Source organism: Apis cerana, linkage group LG4, assembly GCF_029169275.1.
Source record: "Apis cerana isolate GH-2021 linkage group LG4, AcerK_1.0, whole genome shotgun sequence".
NCBI classification, from domain to species: domain Eukaryota; kingdom Metazoa; phylum Arthropoda; class Insecta; order Hymenoptera; family Apidae; genus Apis; species Apis cerana.
In genome coordinates, this window is record NC_083855.1 from 8,488,809 (window position 1) to 8,516,433 (window position 27,625).

General features: G+C 37.6%; 1 protein-coding gene and 1 long non-coding RNA gene across 4 annotated transcripts in view; both read left to right on the forward strand.

Annotated features, from left to right (window-relative positions):
- The window catches only part of LOC107999051 (uncharacterized), a 78,509-nt gene that overhangs the window by 31,207 nt on the left and 19,677 nt on the right, over nucleotides 1–27,625 (forward strand). The window contains exon 2 of one of the 3 annotated variants that reach the window (XM_062073967.1): nucleotides 253–288. The exons of the other annotated variants lie outside the window; for them this stretch is intronic. Within the exon in view, the coding sequence (XP_061929951.1) occupies nucleotides 253–288 (36 nt within the window). The remainder of the gene's footprint in view (nucleotides 1–252; nucleotides 289–27,625) is intronic. 3 annotated transcript variants of the gene reach the window in all.
- Nucleotides 7,229–9,859, forward strand: LOC133666022 (uncharacterized). Its single transcript, XR_009829537.1, has 2 exons — nucleotides 7,229–7,624; nucleotides 7,713–9,859. It is a non-coding gene; the product is annotated as an uncharacterized LOC133666022 (long non-coding RNA).

Sequence of the window (27,625 nt, forward strand, 5' to 3'; positions counted from 1 at the left end):
TCATTTCGTTTTCCTTACTCGTCACGCTATTACGTCAAATCGTCGAATCAGCATCGAGATGCAAGACGAAATAACTCGTCCGAAAGAATACCCCCGATTCGTTGAAAATAATTGAAGATTGAAAAATGTTTGCGGTTTCAGTTTCTATTTTCGTTCGTTCGAAAAAATTCTAAAAAAAAAGAAAAAAAAAGCACTAATAATCGGAGATTAATTTTCATCCTCTCTAATCCTGTATTTTATTTTATGTTACAGGTAAGACGCTATCTTCTAAAACTAACTCATAAACAAGTGAGTACAATATATAAAGTATCGATTGTCGATTTCATATAATTAATTGAACATGTTTCGTATATTTCGCAGTTTATAAATAACTTTTTATTAAATTGCGGTGCAACAATTCTCAACGAACGGATAAATTTTTAAAATCGCGGTTAAAAAGCACTCTGTTTATGAAACTTTCCGAGCATGAATCCTGAATATTGTAAAACCGCGTAATTTGTTGGAACCCTAGATCCATCATTTTCTGTCCATCGCCAATTGTTCTCTTAACAAGTGAAAATATCCGGCGAAATTGTGCAAAATTATTGTTATTATATCCGCTAATAACTTCTTCTCGTCGTTCTGTAATACTTTTGCCGGTAAATAGTGCAACTTTTTGTTAAAAGTCGAGTGAAAAACGATCCTAGAAAGCTATTCTCCATTTAACCTAGATGCGACTCCATTATATTTACCATCTTTTATACAGCATTTATAATTCTATCTAAGATTTTCAACAAGTACTCTACATTCAAATCGAGTATTTAAAGAAACTTAAGTCTTTAACACAGGATTTGATAAATTCTTTCGCGTAATTGCTGATAAATGTCGATTGAAGAAACAAGAAAAAAATTTATATATATAATTCTAAAAATAAGAAAATTAAATCGATTAATATATAATTAGCTGATTGCAAAAATTTTTTTTTACAAACAAGATGAATCCAAATACGCATTATTCAAGTATTTACTTATTCTGTCTGTGATGATCTATTCGAACGAATTTCATATTTTAATATATATTCTACAATTTTTTAAAACACCGATATGATCCTACTTATAATCTAGCACAATTCAAGTTCTAAGCAGTGATGGGCAAAATTTAACAGTTATTTGGATAAGTTATCAATAATTTCAAAGCATAATTAATCGTAATGGCAAAAAAGATTATAGGAAAAGCATATAGAATGTAATAACGAATAGATTTAACCACTTTAATAAGCTCCAAGTAATTTTATTCGAGAATTTTAACTTCAGTTTTAACTTTTTCAACGAATCAACACCCATGTACCGTGTCCATCACAAAGTCAATCAAGCGCCTCACCTCGTTCCCTCGTTCCAAAAACTTCTTTCAAAAGCATTCTTCTATTTCTTTCTCCCGTTTCGACATTCGAAGCAAAATGCTGGAAAAATATTTCCAACGGAATCATTATCTTCTGAACGAACCAGAGTGGCAACCACTCTTGCTCACCGTCTTCTTTCGTCAAGAGTGCACCTCCTCCTCCTCCTCCTCCTCCTCCTCCATTTTATTTTCCCTCCTATTTCTCCCTCAGACGGAAGATAACCGCGAGCGTTGTACGCTCTGAGGAACGAGTTTTGCGACTAGGCGACCTCATCAAGGCGAAGGAAGAAGCCTTAGCTCCTCTATCGCGAACCAACACGGCCCGAGAACGTTCTACAAACGAAGGAAGGGACGATACGCAGAGAGAAAGAGAGAGAGAGAAGAGAACGAAGCTTATTTGCATGCCGCGCGTAAGCGACACGGTGATCGCCTAATAAAGCGAGATGACAGACATTCCGCATAAGCTCTGACCGCACTTTTACACGTGGTACGATCCCCGCGAGCAATTTGAGGTTTAATTAGGGGAACGAAGCGAGGTAGCCGGGTGGAAGGGTCGAAGGAAAAAGTATTCGCACGAAAGGAATCGCGTATCGTGTTCGAGCAGCTTGTTAACTCCTTATACTCGGGAATGGAATTTAAAGAGAAATTGGCCGGGTTATATTTCAGGGATTTTAGTTATGCGTTGATAGGTAAGACGATCGAGTTGGAGGAATGATCGGCGAGAGTTTTGGCGGTGTGGTAAATTGCAAGTACGTGAGTCATCCAATTTGTGAAGGAATATCGCGGAATTTGATTCCACGGAGAAAAGAAAATTATGCGTGTTTTAAACGAATGCCGGTACGCACGGTGAAAAATGCAAATATACGTGGTTAATTATGTGCAGTCACGTTTCCGTGAAAAATATGGAAAAAGAATTTTCCACGGTATTTTAGCGACCACGCTTTATCGCATTTCTCGACCCGCCGTTTTTATTCCATTCGTTATTTTATCTATTTCGTTTTGATTTCTCTCCTTTTCTTTTTCTTATAATTTATCGTGTCTCGAATCATTCTCTGCTCGCCCACGGTCGAAGCTGTGATTCACATTCATACGCGAGCAAACAAGGTGTATATCCCCGCGCAATGTCGAGGGTTTGGTTACCTGTTTGATTAGACGGTACACATCTAGAGTTACGTCGATAAGCACACATCGTGTGTTTCTAATGATATTCGATCGGCGGTATCGTTTGTTGCGATCTTCGCAATGACATGTGTTGTCCTTCGTCAAAGACAGAGGTATAAGTTTCATTTCGAAAATCATGCCTTCAATCGATTCTATCTTTACGGCCGGCCTCCCTGTTTGCTTCGCCGATAATTTTACTCGATCATCGTTGGTGGAGACGCTTAAAAATCCTTCAATTTTCGATGAATCGATGAATTAGGTATAAATTGGATCTGGAAGATACGTTTGATTTTCGGTAATGTATTTGGTTCGTTTCCTTTCGATTAGGGAAGGAAATTAGTTTTCGATGAATCGTGGTGGTCAGAACGGTCGAAGCCTGAAAAAGAAAATGACAATCGTACATCCTGCGGAAGCGGATGCTCGTCGCCACGCTTGGCTGACCTCTCCAACCTTCCACTCTGGGCTCTCTGCTACCTGTCCATCCATTCGATGCATCATTGTTAAAAATGGCAGTTCGTTATTGCGTTATATAAGTACCCGTATAAAAACGTACCAGATCTAATGATAATTTGTTGAACTTGAAGGTGCCTTTTACGAAAGAATTTCCGCTTTCGTCGCTACACTTGGAATTATTCATTCAATTCCTAGTTTTCCAAGTTTTCGAATCAAAATAACAATTTATTTCAACGATTACGCGTCTCTAATTTCAAAGAAAAAGATAAGATTTCGCAAAATTGGGAAGGAAAACAATTTCGACTCTTCCGATTATTCTTAATTTTAACACGCGCGTACGAGAAGGTTTGAACGAAGACGGAAATAAATCACGCGATAGCGTTACTTTTCAATCGTGGAGGGCGCAAACGGGTCAAATTTCCCAGGACGAGAATCAGTGGTGGTTGTACCGCTTCGTATCGTATCCACCAGGCCACGTGCGGCTCTTGGCTCGCCATATGCGTCGATTTCAATTCTAGTGGTTCGTTTACAGCACGCGCTTTTCAACATTGCTGTTCGTGTCACGCATTGTGCCCGCAAAAAGGGGCTTTTCAGCCGCGTTGCAATATTTTGTCGAGCGCATAATACGCGTATTCTCGCCCCGGGAAAAATAATAAACGACGGTTGAATCGTGATCGAAAGCGAGAGACGCTCGAACCTCTCGATACGTCTCTTCCGGTTCCCTGCCTTCCTTGCCACCATCCATTTCTTCACGATATCGTGGATAAGAAAGAAAAGCGAGTTTAAGTTGGACGAATTCGTTGTGCGTACAGTGGTTTCTTTTCCAGACGATATTAGAAATATTCATAAATATATTAATCAAATCGAAATGAATGAATACACATATATCCCTTTATATTTATAATCCACGTTTTTACGACAAGTTTATTGTTTTTTTCCCCACCGATTCATCATTCGAAGAATTGTTCTATCCGAACTTAAATTCGCGAAATAATTGCATTAGCGACATTTATCTCTTATCTAAAATTGTTCCAATTACCAAGGATACGTAGTAATTTCACGATTGAAACGAGCACGTTTACACGCGTGTTTTGTTTTGCCGAATGGAACAGAATTAGTGGAATAGGAATGACACGGAACGCGAAGCCGACAATTCGATTCCCGTTACGACGAAAGAATAACGCGTTTCACGGTAATCTCGAGCCATCTTACAATTTACTGCGTTTTCGCCGTTATTAAGACCGACGTGTCTCTACGTGGATACCGTTTCACGTTAAACGAGAAACCTATATTCCCGCTCCGCGATATTTCGTGCCGCATTAAACCGTGATGGAATACGGGACGGACTTGTATCGCGGTCTTCGTCATCCCGGTTTGGACAGGTTGCATTCGCAATTATCGAGGAACCTTTCGTCAGCCAGCTGTGAATAGAGGCAGCTGAGTATCGATGCAAATCTGTCGGTTTTTTTTTCTCCCTCTCTCTCTTTTTTAACGTTCGTCTTTCGCAACAGAGTACCTCGTATTTCGAATCGTAATTTGTCTTTAATGGTCGATGAAGGAATTAAATAACTTAGCAACCTTTTGAGTTATCATCTTTTTTAGTTATTCGGCTATTTGCACGGAAATATTTCGTTAAATGTAGAATGCGGATAAATAAAGGAAATAATTTTAATCATTTGGATTAATCGTTATATCTTATTATCAGCAAACCACTAGTATTTTTGTAATTTTAAAATAAAGATATTGGAGAATGGAAGAATTGGTTTAAATTCGGGGAAGAATTATCGTTGATTTAAATTTTTAAGCTCTACTTGCTCCCATAATAATCGTGCGGAATAAATGCAGAACGTGAACGAGAATGGTGTAATCGATGCAATTAGATTTTACGTAATCGGCCAGAATCGAGCTCGTATCGAAATTTGCATATCAATGAAATTACTCGTTTTGTGAGTTTTATGCGCAATAAACCGACTCGAATTACAAGTATCTAAATTCTCCAAACCGATGATGAAACCGATGATGAACCGTTAAAAACGAATACGACGCGATACTCTTTAACCACGCTTAAAAATATCAAATGTTTCAACGTTTTTCCAACTTCGTTCTTCCGTATAGAAAACTGAGCAAACTGAAAAATCGTCCCAAACATTCCTTTTCCTCTTACACCACCCACAACAAGATATTCAAATCACAGGAATCATCCGGTGAAAGAAAAACACTTTCCACGTGGAATCTTGGAAATGCGTGAATCGGATGGAAGGAAATGTACTTTCCCTTCGCAAGGAAGATGGTTACAAAACAGGTTCGATGTAAAATCCTCGGCATTCTCTGTTGAAGAACGGTTGAACGGCCTCGTAACGCCTCGGAGAAGGAATGATCGAGGCAGCCGCAGAGCTGCCTCTCCGCCGTCGGTTTAACCGGATTAGGAAGCCAGTCGAAGAAACGGCCCTGCTCGGTCGCAATGTCAACACGGTGTGTGTGTGCGCGTCTCTCTTCCTCTCTTCGTGATAGTTGTGCGCACACGCGACTCGTCCTTTCTTCCGCTTCCTGTCCACTCTCGCCGGACGCGTGATTACATCGTAATAGCGCGTGTTCGATCGTGAAACGCACTGGATCGAGGGAGATTAATTTTACTGGACAAATTCGGTGCGATTCGTTGGGGATATGGACGTGGGATATTGGAGGGATTAGAGGTTTTGGAAGATATTGTGTGCGTGTGTGTTTCTTTTTGAGTCGTTATTAGAGGGTTTAGGTTAGGTTTTTGGATGGCTTTGATAATGCTGTTATCAGGGATTAAGGAAAGGAGGGAAAGGAGTATCTTCTTTCTGAGGGAGAAGTTTTAAGTTTAAAGATATTTGGATAAAAAGGAATGGGGAAGAGAACGAACGAGGAAGATATAATTATAATTATTCGCAATTATTTCTCTATGTTGGTGGTGAGAATTATCATGGAAGCGAAGTTACGTGCTTCGCATCGCGTGCGACAAATCTTCTAAACAAGCCGAGCCAGCCATAGGGCAGTACGAATTTCACGCTTCAGCCACGTTTGACGGTTCGTTAAACAGACCACCAAGTATATTTTGTAATTGTTCCCGGAGAAACACGGTGTACAGTTTATTTAATAAAAAATAATCAGAAGCATCCGCGATTTAAAGCCTATCTCGAAAATTCGTACGAAACGAGATAATAATTCTCCTCGAATTGCGATGAATTCGTGTAAATTTTCCTTCAGGCCCGTTCAATCGAGGGATGCAGTTTCGTAATCGAGTCATAAGAGCGTCGAAAAAATTTCTTTTCTCGCCAATCTCCACTCGTGCTTCAAATTTCCGCGCCAGCTTCGATCCTTGGCTATGCACGTCGAATTGCGACACATTTCTTTCCAACGAGGATGCACGCATATTTGAATTTTTACGATACACTCGTATAATCTCGACATCTAAAAATGATTAAAATATTCTTTTCTTTGCTTTCTCCAAATTTTCAAAAAACGAAAGAAAAGAAAAAACAATAGCACAAAATTCCACCATCATTCGTCTCACAAAAGCCACGGCGCACAGCCATCCAGTTAAATACCGTTAAATCACTTTCCTCCCTGCAAATCCCATACCTAATCGTAAACGTCCCTCTCGATTTATAACGCGTTTTCCCGACCGACTGTTCACGGTAGCGGGCTCGTGCTTGATAAGATTTTAACGTTGCACCGTTACGATCGCCATTATACAGCCGAGCAAATATCATGGTAATATCGCGTCCCCCTCTCCCCAGCTAACCACCAGGCAATCGCCTTCCCTTTTCCTTAATGCGTGTTTGTTGTTGCACCAAGCGTTGTGCGTGCCGCACAGTTTCCTTTCTTCCTATACGTGAATCCTACGCATCCTCAGAAACGCTCTTACCTTCGCCACTTACTGTTTCCTGCCGGAATCGAGACGAGCGAACCATTTTTCCACCCGTCGTTTATCCCGCAATTATCGTAAAAGATCCACGGCGAGCGCTTAATGCGCGCCTTCAGACGCGTTGAGGCGTCTTCGAACAGAGTTGGATCTATTATATGCCTCGTTTCTGAAATAATCATTCTCAAGATTCGAGAATTCGTCAATTTGATTGGTAGAAGGAGTAGTAAAAATTGTGTATGATTTCGTCGAGTTATTTTCAAGATGATCGTGGCTTTTTGAAAAAGTAAGAATTTATATGAATGTTTATATTGTTTGAGAAATAATTAAAAGATATTATCGCAGATAATCGTAGATGAAAGGAGCAGAGGAAACTAGCTAGTCACGGTCGTCTACGGTTTGATGTCCGAGGGTTAATTACTACACAACGGAGAAGCTAAATATATCGTATCGGTCCATTTCTTCCAAGTCACGTTGCGGTTCCACTGTGGGAAGAAAGAAGGAAGAGAATCTAGAGATTAATCGAGAAATACGAATTATCCAAAACGAAGAAGAAGAAGGATACTTCCGTGAGACGCAAAAAAAGGAAGAATTTACGATGGAAGAACGAAGACGATATAATAAGAATAAAGAAACCTTTAGAAGATCTTTCGAATACTGTTAGGGAAGAAAAATGATACCCTTTTTTTCTTTCGTTCCATTCGACGTGTCGGGATTTATCAAGATGAAAGAATAAAACAAGAAGTAATATTTTTAACCATTGTCTTCTAGAAATTCGAGAAACAAAGCGACGAACGCTTCCTCGTAGATAATAAGAATAATAATATTTCAGGAGGAATCAATATTCGAGACTTTTCCCAAAACAATTTCTATCTGGAACGCCACGCGTCTAAATGCATCCATTTTCGAGAAATCTTTTCCAACTAACCAAATGTTTGCGATGCGAAGTGTCGATAACGTGGCATTACGGCTAAGCAACTACCGGTTTGATAAAATGGATAAAATGGCAGCCACGCTCTACAAATCAACGGAGAAAATATGTGTGCACGATGCCATTTCATTGTTTTACTCGCTAAGCACTTGAACGGCGCGCGGACGAAATCTTCTTTCCGATAAAAATCATCAATGACTGAATTTTTCATTTTGAGCAAAAGTGCACGATGGTCTACGTAAAACGAGAACAAATTTTATTAAAACGTAGAATTAATTTTAACGTGCTAAAATATCTCTTTGTAATCAGTGTAAAAATATTTAATTCCAAATCAATTCAACGTATAATATGTATTGAAAAATAATTTTTATCTCTCTTATTATTAACTAACCACTGAATGAAAATTCTATCAATCCCGCGAAATCGGAACGAAAAGATCCATTTACAAATTATCGAATTGATTATTTCTTTTCCACAATTCTATCGGATTCTCCATTTTTATGCACATACTTTTTCTCTTCTTCTCCATCTCTTAACCAACTTTCTCTCCACGATTTAGATCACACGCAGTTATTCAGTTATCCATTTTCCCGAGAGATCAGGTCGATATTTAAAGAAAATATGACGTGTATTTGTTCATTGGAACGGAACACCAGTTTCACCGCGAACGAGAGAGAATCGTTTATCCATTTAGATATATTTTGTTGCCGAAAACAATTGGGATGGAATAATAATCCAGAGATTTCCTTTTCTCTTTCTCTTTTTTCCGATGAGTTTCGAAGAGAAAGAGAGAGAGAGACAGAGATTTCACTTGGCCAACCTTTTGGTTCCCATCATCCGCCATCTGTTACATTTTCAGAACACCTGTTTGCCGAGAGTATTTATCCGCGTTAACCAACACCGTACACTTCCTCGTTGGTATCGTTGCATAGCTGGAAAAGAAAAATAAAGGAGCGAGAGATATAATAATCCGTGTAATCGGTAGCCTCCAGACATACGAATATTCGCCATTTTGTCTAGTTTTATGTAATCGAGATTTCACTCCGTCCTTTTTTTTTTTTTTACATCTAGTATTTCTTCTCGAGTTTATTTTTTTGTTTTCCTTTTGAACAGATGTATTATTGTATCGTGCATCGTTATTATGAAAAGGAAGAGAGAGTTGCAACTTGTTGCTTTGGATCAGATTTGGAATAAGCATCTTCTGCTTCTTATTTCTTTAGGTAAAGATCGAAGTTTGTTCAGGTATATTAGATATTTCAAATGGTAGGAATTTTGAAGTGGTTTTCGTTTTTGTTGGAAAGAAAGGATTAATGGAACGTTTCGATTGATAAATTTTGAACGATCGGTCTTCTACAACGGATAGCTAATTTCGATTTGGTATTTCATTAAAGCAATTCAGGTAGCCGTTTTTTCTTCAGAAAAATTAATTAATAAATAAATTAATTTTCTCGAAACGTTTACCAAGCGTAAGTTGATTTAGATCAGTAAATTATAAATCTCTCGTTTATGTAATTTTTTTTTATAGCGGTTATATGTATGTAAGAAAACTAATTCGAAGTAATTACAGTCAGAATGATATAACGCAGATTTGATTGAACGTTGTTTCATTGAAAGTTTGCAAGTTTTTCGCTACTAGAAAAAGATGTCAGCAAATGAAATTGCGTAGAAATCATTTCTCGCGGTATGAGATCGCAAGAAATGGTAGCAAGGGTCAAAATGACTTTCAGATTACTTTGACGACGTTCGTAATTTGGATCTTTATCTGAAAACCGTATTTTCCTTGAATATTATTGTTAAAAATAGAACGAAATCTAAACAATAATATTTATTTTGTTTCATTGTTCATTGACTGATCATCGAAACTTGCTTAAAAATATGTAACTTTTTGTTCTTTTTTATAAGTTTATAAATCAATTCAATGTAGATTGTTTGTAACATAAAAAAAAACTGTGTATTTCAAAGTGATGAACTAATTACAACCCATTTGTATTCCTGTGGTGTAGTTACAGCAAGTAATAAAAATAATTGTAGTCAAAATGAAGTCTAAATGTAGTCTAAATTATTCTAAAGTATAATTTTCGATGAAAAAACAATGATTGGAGAAGTCAGATTAATGCTGCGATGATTCCAATTATCATTGCGTGAGAATAATTATTAAATAAATTAGTAAAAATCTAGTTTAACGAGCATTTATTTATCCTTCGGTTTATTTTCCACAGATGAAAAAAAAATATATAATTCAAATTGAAGAATCGAAGGAAAATCTTTTTCAATTTTAAATATAAAAAATATAATTCAATGATATTAAAAAAACATACCAATAACCTATAGATAATTTATTATATCTTAATACAAGAGAAAGCAACAGTAAAAGGAATAATTTAAAATAAAACGAAATTGCTTTTTTTTATAAAAAACTTTACACATAGTTACAGTTTGCATACATTTCAAGTAACGCGCATTTCTCTTGTACCACTTTAAACTGTAATTTCTCCTATTTCTTTTCTCCTATGCCTCTGGAATCCAATCCAGAAATATATATATATATATATATCTGATATTTAATTGCATAACGATCGAAGTCTTTACTTTATCGTAATACAGTTGAAAACTTTCTACCGAAAATCACGTGTTATCATATTATTGACGTGGCTTTATCGAACGTTATCACTCGTTATCGATTAGCAATCTACTCTAATTTTTGTTGAATTTTTACATCAAATGTTCCGAATGTTTTCATCGAACAACGATTTTTATTTTCTTTGACAAATGTATCTTAACAACGTGAAGAAATTATTCGTTAAATGTCAGACGATCAAATAGACGATCTTAATTGGAAACTTTTCACGTGTTGTTTTATATCTGATATTCAGAGGTATTGATTATATGCCGTGGGTTTCACCCGTGAGTAATATCATTACTAGTAGAAGAAGGCAGGTCGCAAAAGAGGGAAGAAATTTGTCACGTGACTTCAAACGTACGTACGAGTTTTAGCATTTGTGAATGGCTGCGACAATCGTGAAGCTCGTGAAGAGGGAATTGAGTATGAGTTTCTGACTCGAGATTGCGAATAAATTATCATTATTTGTCAAACATCAAGGAGCATAAATGAAATTGAAGTATCTCAGTTCTGCTGGAAATTAAATTGCGAAATTTTTGAAGGTGCGAACGCTCGAGGACCGATTATTTCTCCAAATCCAAGGAAAAAGTTCGATTAGTTTTTGTACATTCTTTATACATTTAAAATTTTCGATTTTTATTTTTAATCATTTCAATTTGTTCATACGTAGCATTGAGAAGCTAAGATTTATCCATTCCTTTTTTTTTCTTCGAAACGAAAGATTAGATTAATTAGATTAATTAATTCGTATCTTATCTTACATATTTTAGATATGATATTCGACTGTTCGAATCTATCACTAAAAGTTCGAAACTCGAGCCCATCACTACGCACGTAATCCTTCGAGCGACTTACTTTATAAAATTGCATCGCACGAACCGTACAAACCGGGCATGGAAAAGTTTTTCTAATTTAATTCCATTCTGGATTTTTGCCCGTATTATTTCCATAATAAACGAATCGAATTCAGAAATGGCTCGTTGTCACGGCATTTTCGAACGTCTGGAAGGGCTGCTCTGTGGAAGACCTACAGCTGAACGACCGAATAATAATAAAAATAGGTCAATATCGACGACAATAAGGATTGGTACCGTACCTACCATCATAAACGTCGCCTCTCCTCACATTTATTAAATTAAACCGCTCCTCTTATCTCTCCTCTTTCTCTCTCTCTCAAGAGAGAAAGAGAATTTTTTCTCGCGTCACGACAGGTGGTTAAGTTATTTCGGTGGAGTCTGTTGAATGTAAAAAATGCAAAAGTGAAAATGAAAAAAAGGTAATGTGTAACTCTTTCTTTCGAGTGTTATTAAACGAGTGTCGCAACGTGTCTTTTAAGGAGAAAACGGTGGTGAATATAATTGTTATTAATGATCGGAGCAATTGCGAATTGAACTTTCAACTTTAGAGTTGCGCGACGTCCCGGCGAAACGAAACGAAATTTTATTTAGAAAGTGAACAATTAATATAATTATTTTTCTAGCTAGCTATATTTTCTCTCAAGAAACAGAGAAGAAGAACCGCAAATAATTAGGGAATTATTTATTTTAACGCGATATTTGAAAAAAAAAAATTTGTTTTCCCCAACGAAACTCGTTTTCTAATCCATTTAAATTTGCTGGAAATTTGAGTTTTTCGTATGGAAATATCTCGAATCCCTCGAGCAGCATCGCGATGATTGATTTTGCACGCGTCTAACGCGAGCTGCCACGCAATTGCGTGTTGAACTCTCTTCGTGTGCTATCTGTTGAATCGTCGATGCAAGTACAGCGCTGCGCAAATACGACGGGTTGAAAGAGCATCGTAAATTGCAATTTATGCTCTGTATCCCTTGCTTCGACGTGTCGAAGCAAGTGGAAAATTCCGTGAGGAAAGTGGGATGCGATTTAATCCAATCTAAAAAACAGGAAAAAAAAAAAAAAAAAGAAGAAAAAAGAAAAACAGCGGAATAATTCATAAAAATAATAATTCGATTCGATACGTATATGCATACGTATTTTTACGGTTGCCAGTCTCGAGCGATTTTTTAACAATCACGTTCCAATTTGTGCAACGAACACGGATATTTGTCGTAACCATTTTATTTTCCGCGTGTTCGAAACTATCGTATTATTGACGAAGGATTTGACGCATTAACAAACGAGCGAGCATTAATTAAGAAGTTAATTATAAAGCATGGATCGAGGCTGAGGGAATGAATCGAATATCGAATTCCTATTAAATGAATCATACGCTAGAAACAAAGGAAGCACGTTACTGCTTATTTATGTCATACTCGTTGCAAAACTCGTTGCATTCCCAAAAAGTGTTCTACGTATGCCCTCCTTCTTTTCTTAATCGCTTTAAAGGGAATCCGATAATTCTTAACAATTTTTAATATTCCATTTTTTTTTATTACACACAATCGTTCCTCCACAGAGTGTAGAGATTGAATCCCCCCCCTCATCGATCGAATCTTTAATCTTTCTTATAGACTCCGCCCTCCAAATCATTCTTATTCCAGACGTCTTCGGCCAAATTATTGCGCGCACAGAAATAGTTTGCGCCTCGATGCACGAATTATTTTATTGCAAATCGACCGCATCCTGCGACTTCTCCGCAACATTCGATAGAAACCCGATAACAAACAGTTATTACAGATTTTTGTAATTTGCGCGTAATCAACTTGTTGGACGATAAGCAAGCATCACGTTCGAGATACGAAGAAACGAAAGATACGTGGAACACGGTTCGAACGGGATTAGGATTTATCGTGGTCTTATTAAGCTTGATTAACTGCTAGATAAATTGGGTCGACACGTCTTCTTGTGATACGTTTGCATTAACGGTATCGTGGTCGATCAGCGCGAATAATATTCAGGCCAATGATCCTCAAACATGTCCGTTCTTTCATCCGTTCGAAGAATGAAAATGTATGCGAAATGTATTTGTAGAAGGAAAGGAAGAAAAAGTGTTTGAGAAAACTTTTATAATTTTTCTACTCGAACGTGTTTATTAAGATGTAATAATCGGAATAAAATTTTCTATTTTTTCATCTAAAAAATGATGATGCAATGGTGGGGTCGTTATGAATATTGTAATCGATACGAGTATCCTTTGTTTCGATATTGGCCTACATTGCTTTCGCTTTTTATTATCCTTACTTTCTCATGGTCACGCTGCGTGGATTATCCGAGTTTCATTGAAACCGCGTCTGAATAGTTTGCGAAAGAATTAGAAAATCGTGCGATAAAGAAGCGTGCTAATTATGTAAAAGTAGGCAGAGGATGAAAATATGTTTGTTTCGAGTTCAAAATAATTCGTTTATTCGATTGGTTCTCATCAGTTCATCGTACGAAATTTTGGAAACGAGTTGCAAGAAAATACGAAACGACAATAATTAAAATTACTATAAAGAGCGATGTTATATCGATTTCATTAATATCTACCTTCCTCTGCGAAGAAAAAAGAATCTGTTTGCCGCAAACTATTTATAATAATATAGAATCTCTAGTTCGAAAGTCGAGAAGATTTCTAAACGCGGAGGTTAATTGCCACGCGTGTTTCGTTTCATTTTCACTTGGAGCGATTCTTTAATGACGTATCGAAAATGAGGAGTAAAAGCTGATCAAATAATATCGATGGAACGTGGTAGTGGAAGCGTGAACGTGTTGGGAACGATGTAATATTACACGACGCAGTCGTCCATTGAGGAGAGTCGTGAAAGTAAAATTGTAAATGTCGGAAGAAAATTACGGCTGCGCTACTTTTCCCGCAGTAATTGTCCCACTGATCGAACAATGGTCGTTCCTGTTTGATCAAACGGGGTGCACAAGGTAACCGGGGAAAGTGAGAACTCAATCGATGATGTAAATTTCAATTGTAGATCAAAATCTTTCAATTTCCACGTATTCTCTCAATAATATCGAAACGAATAAATGGTATCGAGTCGAAGATAGATCAATTTCACGATGATTCATTCTTTTTTATTATAAATTTTTCCGACGACTCGTGCTCGAAATTTTAAACAAATTAATATTTTTCAAACCCGATAAAATCACTCACCAATAGAAACTGAGAAAATTAATTCTCAAGATACGCCTTTTGCTCTTTTTCAAAAAAATTTCTATTCTCCGACACATCTCGAAAACAAAAGAAGAAGAAAAAAAAGGAAATCTATCGCATGCGTACAAGATATAACGTGTAGCAGCTTATCGAACAACTTAATCATTTAACGCTTCGCAACCCGCGCGAAAATGAGAACGACCTTTGGTTGGATCATCGAGGCAATCCGTGATCCTCTGCAAATTTTCACAGCGCGAACGAAATATCCGGCGGGGAAAAACTGGAGTGAAAAGTGGAGGTTAATGAACAGTTTGCGGAGAAACGGTATAATAACGAGACCATTTTAGCCTGGCAAAGCGCAATAAACGTGTAATTTAAGAGGCCCGTGGTTTTTTTATTAGCGCGTCGAGGGAGCAACGACTCCGAGCCCAATGGACTCCCGTCCAATTCTTCGGTATCGCTAATCGTTAGATAGGTATCTTAATGGGCGAGAATCATCGTGGTCGAGCGAGAGTTATTGGCCGTTCCGATCTCGAACGATGCTCGAGAGTGGATCAGAGGCGATTTCCACGATTTTGAATATTTATTTATTCGACAATTTTTGACACCGGTGTTGTGCGTTATGAACTTTTTGTTTCAGAGGTATGCAACACTCGGAATAAATTATAATATTTATGAGAAATAACACAAGTGGATAAAGGTAACGTGTAAGGTGTAATAAAATTCGCGATAAGTAGTTTTTAAAAATTATACGACGCCTCGTGAATTTTTCTTCCATCGCGAGAATAAAATTGGAAAAAAAAAATTGCAGAGGGATTGCGGTATTGTGGATTTATTCATACGGTAATGGTGTTCTTTTGTCTATTGTCTATTAATCATTCGAGGTGTATTGATATATTCTTTTATATACTCGCGTATAATGTAATCGTTTCTCGGGAAGAAAAAGAATTTTGATATTTTATTTTCCACAATTTCTTCCCTTTCGTAATTTTTACACCTGTGTAAATAGATAACCAATTTAATCCTCTTATACGGATGTAAGGAAATCATCTATGGTCATCTAGATAAAATTATACTGCTCGAATAATTTCTTTCGAATTTTTTTAATTTCTCTCTCTCTCTTTCTTTTTTGTTTAAATTTTCAATCGGTTAATCAGAACGTGCGAATTTTTATTATCCCCTCGTTTTACGTAATTTTATTCCGAATATTATCCGTAATAAAATTTCGTTTTCAATCTCGATGCGCGCAGAACAGGGGAGCAGAACCGTTGCTCGAACCGGTGTAATTTCTGTCGAGGCGGCGGGGTTTCTGCACGAAATATCGCCCACTTCGTCTTGCTGAAATTGGCCATACGGGATATATTATTTTGAAACGGAGACATCGTGTAGGATTGACGTGTAGGATTTTACTTTCGCTCGTAGAACAATAAAATTAGAGATATTTGATCGTGGCGAGGCGAGGGGGGAAGAACAACGATAAATTCGTCTCTCTGAATCGTCGGATGCTTTCTAATCATTTCTGAAACACAAATACTTAACGAACACATCTGATAATTTTGTTTTTCAAGACAATGTACTCTTTATAAAATTATTTAGAAAGTTAGATAGATCGTGTCGTTAGATTTTTTATATTTTATTTCTACACAATTTATTCTAGGAACGATTATATAGTTGCCAGTTAATTTAATTAATCCTTAAAGAGGTTAATTATTTCGTTTCGCATTAATTTGAATATATAATTGAAATCGTGTTGAAACAGGAGTTGGTGAAAAAAAGCTGGATAAATGACACGATGATTTCCGTTAGAAATAAAATTGGCGAATAATGCGAAGATCTGAATGCTCGGGAATAAATTAAGTAAATGCGAGCCGTACCCTAATTTAATTACGGATTAAACGTTTGTGAGCCGATAAACCTATTCCCCATTTAGGTGTGGCTTTATGTCCCCGTGACTGCACCTAGAACCTTCGTGCTGTTCGACAATTAGAAGACGCGAATTCGTGCCTTTATCTCCTATTCTTACCTCGAATAACCCTCGAGTAAATCGAGAAACGACTAGCAGAGACAATTCTAAGGGCGCGAATGCTCTCCGTCCTCAAGTGTTATTTTTTACTTTCAATGGATTCTTTCGTCGAGGATGGAAATTGATTTTAGAAGTGAATTCGAAATGCCTTTTTCTTCTGGAGCGCGTTTTCAAGAATTATTTTTTTTTATCTTCAATTGATTCTTTCGTCGAGGATGGAAATTGATTTTAGAAGAATTTCTTTATCATCTAACGAGTCGAGAAACAATTTTTAAGAATGCGAATTCTCAAGAATTATATTTTATTTTTAATGGATTCTTCCATCGGAGGATGAAAATTGATTTTGAAAGCACCGCTAATGGAAATATTCTCCAGAGAAAGGAACTCCAATTGTTTTTCTCCGAGAGAAAGATACATTTGTCAGATTGTTTCCAACTCGTGGAAAATATCATTATTCGATATTATTATATTCTATATACGAATAATAAATCGAGCCACCGGTTCATTATTAGAATTCAATTAACGGGATCGAGCTTTCATCAATTTCTTGTTGTTAAAAAACGACGAAGCGCTCGTTGCATAAACGCGGCGATTGTCATAAAAGGATAAACGGAAATGTTCCTTCCGTGGCGTAACACGATCCGAAACTCTGATTATTTCCCGTTAGTCCGTTCCTTCCGCGGCGTGGAATTTAATTTATCGATTAATCGAATACCGTTCTGCTCCGGAAAGGAAGGAAACCATGTGAGTTAGCAGGATAATTAGATTTAATTGAACCGCGATTTCTTAGAAATTCAACCGACCTCCTCCAAGAACGCTCGTTTTTACCATTTGTCTCTGACTGAACGTTCCGTGAAACATTTCTCACTTGCTCTCTGATTAATTAGAAACGAGAGATTCACGCAACCGGTGCCCCTATACCAATTCTTCCACTAGTGGATAAACATTAATAGACGACTCCATAAAATTCTGACACCTTTACAGAGATATAAGAGTATGATGTCGAAGCAGTTTTGCATAACGTATCATGAGAATTAATCACCACGTATTCGTAAACAAAGCATTGGTTCTTAGGAGAATAAAATTTTTTTTTCTTTTTCTTTTACATTATTAATTCAGACGGGGATTACATAAAAGTATTTGTAAGATGTTCGTGTTTATAAATTAGCAAGCAAGTGTGCAATGGTAATAAAAAATTGATAGATCAATTTAACACTTCTCCGATATCAGGAACTTATAACTTGGAAAAGCGTTAATAAGAATTTCTCGATAATTGGGATAAATGATATAATACTATAGATTTTTTTTCTTTACAATTATAAAACAAATTTAGATTTTTATCAGTTATTTTATAATAATGTGTATATAATATAACTTTGTTCACAGATAGTTAAGAAAGATCTTTCAGAGAATTATATCTGTTATGGCTGCTTGACACGATCGTTACATAATACATTTTTATGCAACGCTTCGATTGCATAACGCATTTTTATATACGCGAGTTACACCTGACTCATGCTTTAAAAATGATATACATTATCAACGATCCAATGAAACTGTAAATAAATATCATTTTTTAAATATCAGACTTGCATTCTGCGCACTTTCGTGCGTTTAAATTCCCTATGAATTCGAAAAACTAGTTAATAAAACGCGCCAATAGAGTACATCTTAAATTATATATACACATATAATTGAAAAAAGAAAAAAGTTCAATCTCCATTCATAATTAAATTTCAATTGGATAGCGCAAGGATAAAAATAGGCGGAATATTGGGGAAAACTTTCATCAGCTCTTGGTTAATTGGCGTAATTGAGCGGAGGGAAAAAGGCCGCGATATTCCATATTTTTCGTCACGCGTACACGCATCAAAGCACACGCGTAACCCCCGTAAGAATTTGCCAGCCGCTCGGCCGGAACGAGTTCTGAAACCTTAAAAACCCACTCGGCTAACGACTTCGGCCGGCCAACTATAATTTTAGCCGAAGACTCGGCTCTGTCTTCGATAAAAAGCTTAATCCGTCTCGCTCGTTAAAGCCGACTGCGCGGCAACTTTCGTGCGCTTTCGTCCTCGTCCACGGCCCACGTGCAACGCGAATTATTAATCACGCTGGAAATTAAATTAAACTCGTGGAACAGCCACGATGTGGTTCGCCGATACGAGGGGACACGGCGTTTTACTACGAACTCGCCTCGACGCCCTTTCGCCCCGGACGATCGGGACGTTAATCATTCACGCGTGTCGAAGCGTAAGCTGGATCGTCCGTGCCAGGATTCTTCGTTGCTTATCGTGCAAACCTTTCGAACCATTTCTTCTTTACTTTGAAATTCAAATCGCGCTATTTTATTTAAGATTACTCGCTCGTCGATGAGGATTCGATCGAGAGATTGTTAAATTTCGAGAAATTTAATATTCGAAATAGTGATACCTGTTCTAAATTTTCTAATTTCATTGAACTCGACTCTCGAAGCTACTGTCAAAAAGATAAAGATTCGCGTCGATCAAACTGAATTCCACCAATAAAAAATTCTGTTCGAGATAAAATAGAATTGTGAATGGGAGAATATTATATTATAAACGTATAAAAAAGTGGGAAAAATGATGACGGATACGAGAAGTTTGGGATTAATGTCATGTAAGGGGGTTGTGAATCGGGTTCATGGTTGAGTAACGGGTCCATGGCCAGAACAGGGACAGGATCAGGCGACGAGATGACAGCTGGTCCCCGTATCGCCTTATATCGATGCACAGCGATCGATAGATTCCATAACAGGACACGGCCGAGCGTGTATTATGTAAACCCTCGGGGACTGGACAATCGGGTCACCGAATGAGAGAGGCTCTAGTTTCGCGAATACCGGCTCGCTCGCCTTCGATCCTTCATTTTTGACTGCGATCCCGATGGCCCTCCTCTCCTCGCTCCAGGGCTGAGAGCCGACGAGAGAGGCTGGCTAACCGGGTCATTCGTATACAATACTATTTCTTATAACCGGTGTGATTACGTACGAAATAGATAATTTTGTTTAGTTTTAATTTTTAGAACGTTGAAGGTGGAATTTTGAAGATTCTACCTATTTCGATGAGAAATATTACAAAGCGTTGATTAATTAACAGAACGTTGATATTAATAATGAAGATAAAAGTTTAATGGTGTGTAATTTTCGCTGTCGATTTACAATAAAATCGAGAGTGTTGAGAGAAATTTTTCTTCATCAGCATCTCCATCCAGATAGAAGAATATCTGGAGAAAGTGGAACCGCCCATAAACGCTCGTCCACGGATCGGTATCGAGTTAAAAACCACTACGATTCTATGAAAAATGCAGAAAGTAACCAAGTAATTGTACGTACAACCGTGCCACAAATATCTGTCCACGAGCAATTACATTTTAAACGGGTCTGTCACGTCGCGAGCAGCATCCGATCCGCTTGATTTAGCCGTCTAATTAGCACGCGACGAAATTGAAAGCCGACGAAGTTTAAATCGCGCGAGTGATATTGACCTAAAATTCAATCCACGTTAGAATTCAACCGCAGAAATCTCATCTGGGAGAAAGTCATATCTGGCCTTATTCACGGATTCGTTCCAATTTCGTATTTGTTTTACGCGACACAAATTATACTTTTTTTTTTCTTTCCTATTTTTCTTTTTTTCTTTAGGCTTTAGAACAAAATCGAAAGTCGAAGAAATGGATCGATCTCTGTTTTGCTCTGATTCTCGTCAAGAGCCTCATTTAAAATTCACTTCTTCTTCTTTTTCGTCTTCGATTACTTTTATCACGATTGAATCCGATGAACCGAAACGTATATATATATATATATAAAAGGAAAAAAAATAGTATATTCATAAACTTGTATTTTCGATTAGATTAGAAGATTTCGTGTGATGGTTGATTTGTTTTTGAAACGAGATTAATAATATGATTTATATACGTTTTATCGTTATTTAGATGCGTTTTCACGATCGTCATAATTTATGATGATCAATTCAATGCCTCTTCGATTATTGATCATTGAATGGAACAATTGAATTGAATTGAATTTGAGATTGAATCCTATGTTAAGTTAAATAGACGTTGATTATTTATTTTCGAGATGAGAAAAATTGGCAAAAAATTATATTGAAACGGACTTGTAATTGATTCGTAATGTAAAGTTTTTGAATTAATTCATAAGTGGACAGATTTTTCTTTTGAAGTTTGAATGAAAATAGTAACAGGATCCAACTGTTACTTTAATTAAAACTTCCATTCGATCTTGTTCAAAAAGCGGTTTTGCTTCGTTTCGGTCAGCTTTGTCGTAACAAAAGGTACCTGGAACCGATCCAAGACTTCGGTCACGAAATTCTCTTGCACGACGTACCACTGTTGTTGGATATATTCCACGGATAGTCTACTCGAAGAAAACTAATTAAAGATTTTCTATTTCTTTTTCTCTCTCTCTTTCTCTCTCTCTCTCTTATTTTCACGGAAGAATATTACTATTTCTTCTATTTCGCGAAGATATACTTCCGCGTTTGTTTTGCGCATCCTTTCATTGTATTAATTTTTTAATGCCTGCAAAAATAAAAATAATCGACTAGATATTATTAATTAGGAGAAAATAGGAAATAGGATGGATATTGCAACATAATAAAGAAACAAGTTCATCGGTCAATGCTTTTCATCATATGTTAACGTTCGATGGATGCAATTGGACAGTTTAGAAATTTTGCATCTATCGAAAAACAATTGCCATTAATAATCAGCTACGTCGTTTGAGGGGATATCGTTTGTTAGAGTGAAACGCGTTGTTGGGAAACTAATTCAAAATGGATTAATTAAGAAAAAAATTAACGCTTTCGCTAAATCGATATAAATTGTACACAATTTTATTTTGCCCTTTAAATTAAAAAGAAAAAGAAACAGCAGTAAATCGAAACAATTAATTATTAACGTACGTGATAACGAAATTAATTCCACCAATTAATTATTTCACTCGATAAGACAGATTGATTAAATATTTAATACCATAGAACCGGTGTAGAAATTATCTGTAAAAATTAGCATATCGATGTGATCGAAACACATTTTATTACATGGATGATTCGAATTTAAACATATGGACTATTCGAATTTATTCGCAATATTATTCCCCTCCCAAAGAAACTTAAATTGATTCAAAATTTCAGATACTTAGTCACGGAAATCTTCATATATTATTCTTTCGTTGTATCAATGAAGTATCTCGAGGGGATAAAATTGATCCAGACGTATTTATTGCGCTCATTCCTATCTTTAACCCTTTATTGCTGCAGAAGAAATAAAAACAATTATTATATTCCCTTTCCACAAACGTGGAAATCTCCCGTCAAAAGTCGTTCGAAATAGATGAAATCCCTTCCTCGTTCCAAGAAGGACGTATCGACACGCGCTTGCTTATTAATTGACCGGTAGCGAATATCTTGATTCGCCGGCCGATCCGTGTCCGCCGTTTCCGCGAGCAGGGATCACTTTCCTGTGGCTCGCGGCGATGAGAACCTCGGCGATGAGAAATGGAAAACCGCCTCCGGCGTAATGATCGCGCCCAGCCGCATTAATCACACCCACGTTGCACGAAGTTCGACGTGCGTAAAATGTACGCACCGTGTCAAACAGCAAGCGTTTTCCAATCGCGCGGCGGGATAATAAGGCGAAGCAGATCGAGACGAATGCCGCCCATTAAGTTATTTCGCCTCCAAGCTCTTGACCTTCGACATTCGATGGAATGCTCTTGCCGGAGGAGGAGGAGGAGGAGGAGGAGGAGGACGATGATCCTGAAACGCGCAGACCTTGACCCGAGCCATCCTCCCTCCGACTTCTTCTCCCTCCGCTTCATCCTGCTTCTGATAAAGGGCTGGAAAACGAGATCGCGGGATTGTTCTCCTCCTTTCTCTTTCCTTTTTCTTTATTCATCGAGACGAATAAGAGATCGAGGGGAAAAAATCGATGGAACCAGAGGGTAATCTCGTAATCGAGGAAGTTAGGAAGTTGGACGGACGAGAGATCGTTCATCTCGGTTGTTGAACGATGAAGATAGAATTGACACAATGACGTGAACTGGCAGTTTTTAAATGTTACTTAATCGTGGAGATGTTGTGTTATATAAGAAAGTTAGGTTTGATTGGACGTAAGTGGAAATGAGGAATTCCACGAGAGATTGTTTTTTTTCTTACTCGTGTATCATAAATTATAAAAAATAATAATAACTACGAGACGAAGAAAGGATGGGGACGTAAGAAAACGATTTTTCTAATAATAAGTAGAAAATAAGCGCCGGAGACAAAGTTAGGCGATAACAATTTTAATCTCTATGAAATGTGAAATTACATTCTGAATAGAAGTGTTAAATTATGAGGAGAGTTCGTAGAAAGTAGAAAACGTTTCGTTCAATTTATTTCTATTATTATTACGTGTATTTGCATATATCATTGCATGTATCCGTTTTCTAAGTGAGGTAAACAAATGTAACGAAAATTTCAATAATCGATGAGCCGTTATGTGTAATATCGCGTTAACGAAGAAGCGAGGAAAAGAAACGAAAAAATAAAAATAAAAATACAAATTGTTATAAATCGGCAGAAACGTGAATGGAGGGATAAAGATCTTTTATTCAAATCCGAGCATCGAAAGCTATTAATGGTCGACATATTGGTGGCGCGTTAATTTATGCACGCCCGATTGTTCCGTAACGAAAATCACGTTCGTTTCTCTCGAATCTACGAAAGCATTTATCTTCTTCGTCCGACACACCGAGCAACTGGCACCTTCTCGGTCGAATTTACGAAGCGTCCTCGACGATCACGATTTATGCGACGACGATAATCACCATGGGAATAAGTCGCGTGGGAAAGTTCGGTGAAATTTTCGCGAGTCGTACGATTATTTCAAACGCTATCAGAAATCTCGTTCCTTAACAAATATCTTCTGTTTCGTCTAATATCGATCGTCGTTATCGATTCAGCAAAGTTTCAGAAAAGCCGATGACTTGACGAGCAAATATTTTTCTACGTGCGTGATTCATTCGTATTTAATAGAGAGGATTCTTTGAAATAATACGCTTTCTGTAATCAATGATTCATTTCGTAACGGGTGATTGGTTGAACGATTAAGTTATTACGAATTCGAAAATTTAATTCGATTTCTCGGAAAGATTTGTGTGAAAGATTTTCGACGAATTATTCGTTTAAAAATTTCTTCGAATCGGCTTTGATGTACAGTTATCTTAAAGTAACAGTAAATCATTGTAACTCTAAGTTTAACGAATGTCTGAATTTTGATATCTTCGTTAGTGAAATTAAAATTTTTAATTCAAATTTTAAGATTTTAATTAGCAAAAATATCGGAATGAAATTTGTTCGCATCAAAATCTGCAAGATATTATCGTCTACACGATTTATCGCCAAAGTGAATCATCCACGACAACCTAAAAAAACATTGTCGAATCCAATACCAAAAATGATGAAAGAGAAAAGAAAGAAACCACGAAAAAAAGGATAAGCAGACGTTTAACACGTAATATTATACCATCAAGTATTTTCACACGTCGAAAAGAATCGTGTCGTCCGTAAAAAGGCTACAAAAAGTGTACAAACGAAGTAAGCAAACGTGGCACGCGAAAATGGTAAAAATGTTATGCCATATTCGGGCCACGGTTGCGCAAGAAAATGTATTTTATGGCTCCCTAGTTACTTGGAAACAAGTTCATCAAGGTGATCCTTGCGTGAACTTTAATATGGCCTTTCTCCTTGCTTCATCATGCTGGCACCCACATATTGTTAACTGTAGATGGTCTGGTCGATAATTTCCTCAAAGAGCCATGAACTTGAAGTGGTACGTGTAGACTTGCACGTAGAATCATTCCCGTGCGAGTATTGGAATGCTATCTGTCCGATAATTTCGCTTGAAGAATTCTGTCGAGGTTGTACGGACGGAGAAAATATTCTTCTTCCAATTTCATTCTTTACAATAGTTATGCAATAATTACCGATCTTAATTTAAATTCCACCGTGTTCCTTTTACATAAATTAATACAGCCGAGAGAAAGAATAATCAGGAGGAGAATGAGTATCAGGATGAATTGCAAATGAAATTCTCGCGACTAATTTATCGAATTTAAAATGTAAATATAAATTTGAATTTTTATTGTTATATAAATTTATCGCTATGGAGAGCGAGGAAATCAAAGGATTATATTATACTGGTATATAATTTCCTTTGCAAAAAAATTAATGAATGAACATTGACGATTCATAAAGAGTACTTGTTACTTCTAAAAATAAATTTATCTTATTAAAAAAAAAGAGCGACCAAAAAAAAAAAATAAAATACCATTTCACACGAGTCTCATCTGAAACGGCAAAAAGCTCGAAACATCGGTCCCACTGGCGCAAACCGAGGGGTCCATAGTTAAACGAAATAAAACGAGAGTTAATGAAATTTCATTGACGCCGGTACAAAAGCGGCGCGTGATTCACCGTGAACACCCCTCGTTCCCCATAAACGTGGCTTTTTTCCCCTCTCCGAGCGATATTATAATGGCCGGCCATAAAGGGTTGGGAAATGGCTACCGTTCGACTCGAAAGGGAACTCGCCGGAACGAAACGTACGAGCCGGTACGTGTTTGCGTGTGCTCGAGCGGCGACACACGTTCGTATACGAGGCTTGATGCATTAACCGGTGTCCTTGAGACGGGAGGCCGCCACCATCACCACCAGAACCATCGCCTCTGTTCTGCAACCGGCGCTGCCTTGAGGCTCAGAGATCGTAGCCTTGTCCGTGTACGAATCGGCGCAAGTATCATTTGCCTCGGCGGAAGCCTCTCTCTTCGCCCGATTGTCCATCTCTTTCGTCGTCCCTTTTATCAACGTTTGCTGAGGATTCGAATCATGCTCCTCGAGGCTTCCACGCGGCCAAACAAACCGAGAGAGTTTATCTGTAACTAAGTGTAATGTTGCTTTAATTAATGTGACTGCCTCCGTGGTAGGTGGTCTGGGGCATATCGGTAAGGAAGATTGCTTACCGATTGGGAATCGTAAACGTGAAACGTTACAGGGAGTTTGAGAAGGTTCGATGCGTGGATCTTGTTTGGTTTAGGTATTTGCGTGTGGTGGAAGATGGTTGGAAATTCGATGGTGGAATTTTTTATCCTCTCTTTGGATATTTATTGCTTGGTATATCGGTTGGTTGAAGTATAGATGCGATAAATTATACAATAATAACTTTTCACGTCGATTGAACATAAACAATGCAAAGTCAGTTTACAAAAGTAGTATAGCTAGCGATATATCAATAAAAAAAAAACTATCACACGAGAATTAGTAAATATTTAATCTGTCCAATATATATAAACGATATGTCCAATTACAAAAAACTTATCAATCGCCAACTATTTACATCAAATGTTCGAATATTTCAATTGTAATCGCTACAATCGCACGAAACATTTCCCGGGATACGTACGATCCAATGCGCGATCAAACCAGTTACAAACCCGATGCGACTGCACAACTCACAATCAGAAGACTACACGTTTATCACGTAACGCGATATCTTTGGCAAAATTACATTCTATCTAAACGTGTTGCCCTCGAACCGATCCATACACGTACACGCGTGTCGCGCGCACGGTATCCTCCCCACGGTAAACGAACAGCACGAAGCACGTGGAGGCGGACAGGATCCTCTTCCCTTTCCTTTCCTCGTTCCACGTACGGGAAATAGGCAACAAAGGATCGAGCTGAAAAGGCGGCGGAACGAGCGCGTAGGCACCGGTCCGCTCCTTATACGAGTGACAGAGGCGCGTGCACGCCTGCTAGGGCATTATTATGCGGATGATTACCCTCGAGAGAGAGAGAGAGAAAGAATCGGCTCGCCTTCTCCTCATTTTCCTGTAGGGTGAAAAGAAAAGTGATAACCATCGTGAATCACATTATTCGTGATGCAAGCTCCCTCTTCTCCCTATTTCTCTTCTATTTTGGTCACTTTCTTTCTTGCCCTCTTAACGGCTGCATCTAACGTTATTAAGATGTCTGCTCTGGGCGCGGCGGAAGTCGGGCTCGCAGCCGGAAAGAAGCTGGCTGCGCGGTAAAAAAAAAAGCTAGGAGAAAGTGTGCCGTGTAGCGCTTAGGTGTGTGCGCGAACGTGCTCGAAGCGGAACGGATGTAAAGCTCGTTCGTTTGCTGAAATTCGAGACCGTGTTTCTGGATATTGTAGGAAACGATAAGTGTTACTTGGCACGGAGTTAGAGGCATGTACCTTCGTTGGTGGAAAGCGTTAATGTATCTTATCACGGACATCCGTGATCAGGTTTTCGTTGCTTTCTTGTGCGTGTTCCGCTGCTTTTAGAATTTATTTTTGATGGTTGGATGGCTTACGACAGGATTTCTTCCTTCGGTTCAGTTGCTGTTTTAGATTTAAAGAGATATCCATTTCTGCTGCTTCTTTTTCAACAAAGTGTACTTGAGGAGAGACTATATGGTAAGGTTGTGATGATACAAAATTTTATTAAACGTAAAAGAAATTTGAAGCTTTGGTAACGAAAACGAATTGATCGCGTTAGGTGATCTGTGGCCTGTACAAGAAGTTCAATTACCGTAATTATTATTCGTAAATATAATTTTCGATCTTTCAAACTGAGCGGTTCGAACGTAAGAAACATACAAAGCGAGCAGAAAATTTTTCCTCCACAAAAATTAAATGATGAAAGAAACGTTAATAACTTAATAATCGTAATAATTAACTATTCACGTCAAAAGAATTAATCCATCTATCCATAAGTAAAGAATAAGTGTACGTAACAAGTACGTACAATAAACGTAACGAAACATCTGTCTCGAGTAAGCCAGCTACTTAAACCATTAACAATAATAATAATTCTCTCCGCTTAAACTCGATATTCAAAGGCCCGTGTGTTGTCAGCATCGTTCCCGATATATTCAATCCCTCCCCTCTCCTCCACAATTGTCCGGACATAGAAAGCGGCCCTTTATTATTTCATTAAAACCCGTGACGCCAGAAAAGGCGCGTTGCCTCTTTTAACATCGCATGAGCGCACGTGCTGAAAATAAACCGAGTCCTTAAGTGGAACAATAGATTCCTTGCACCTGAGGC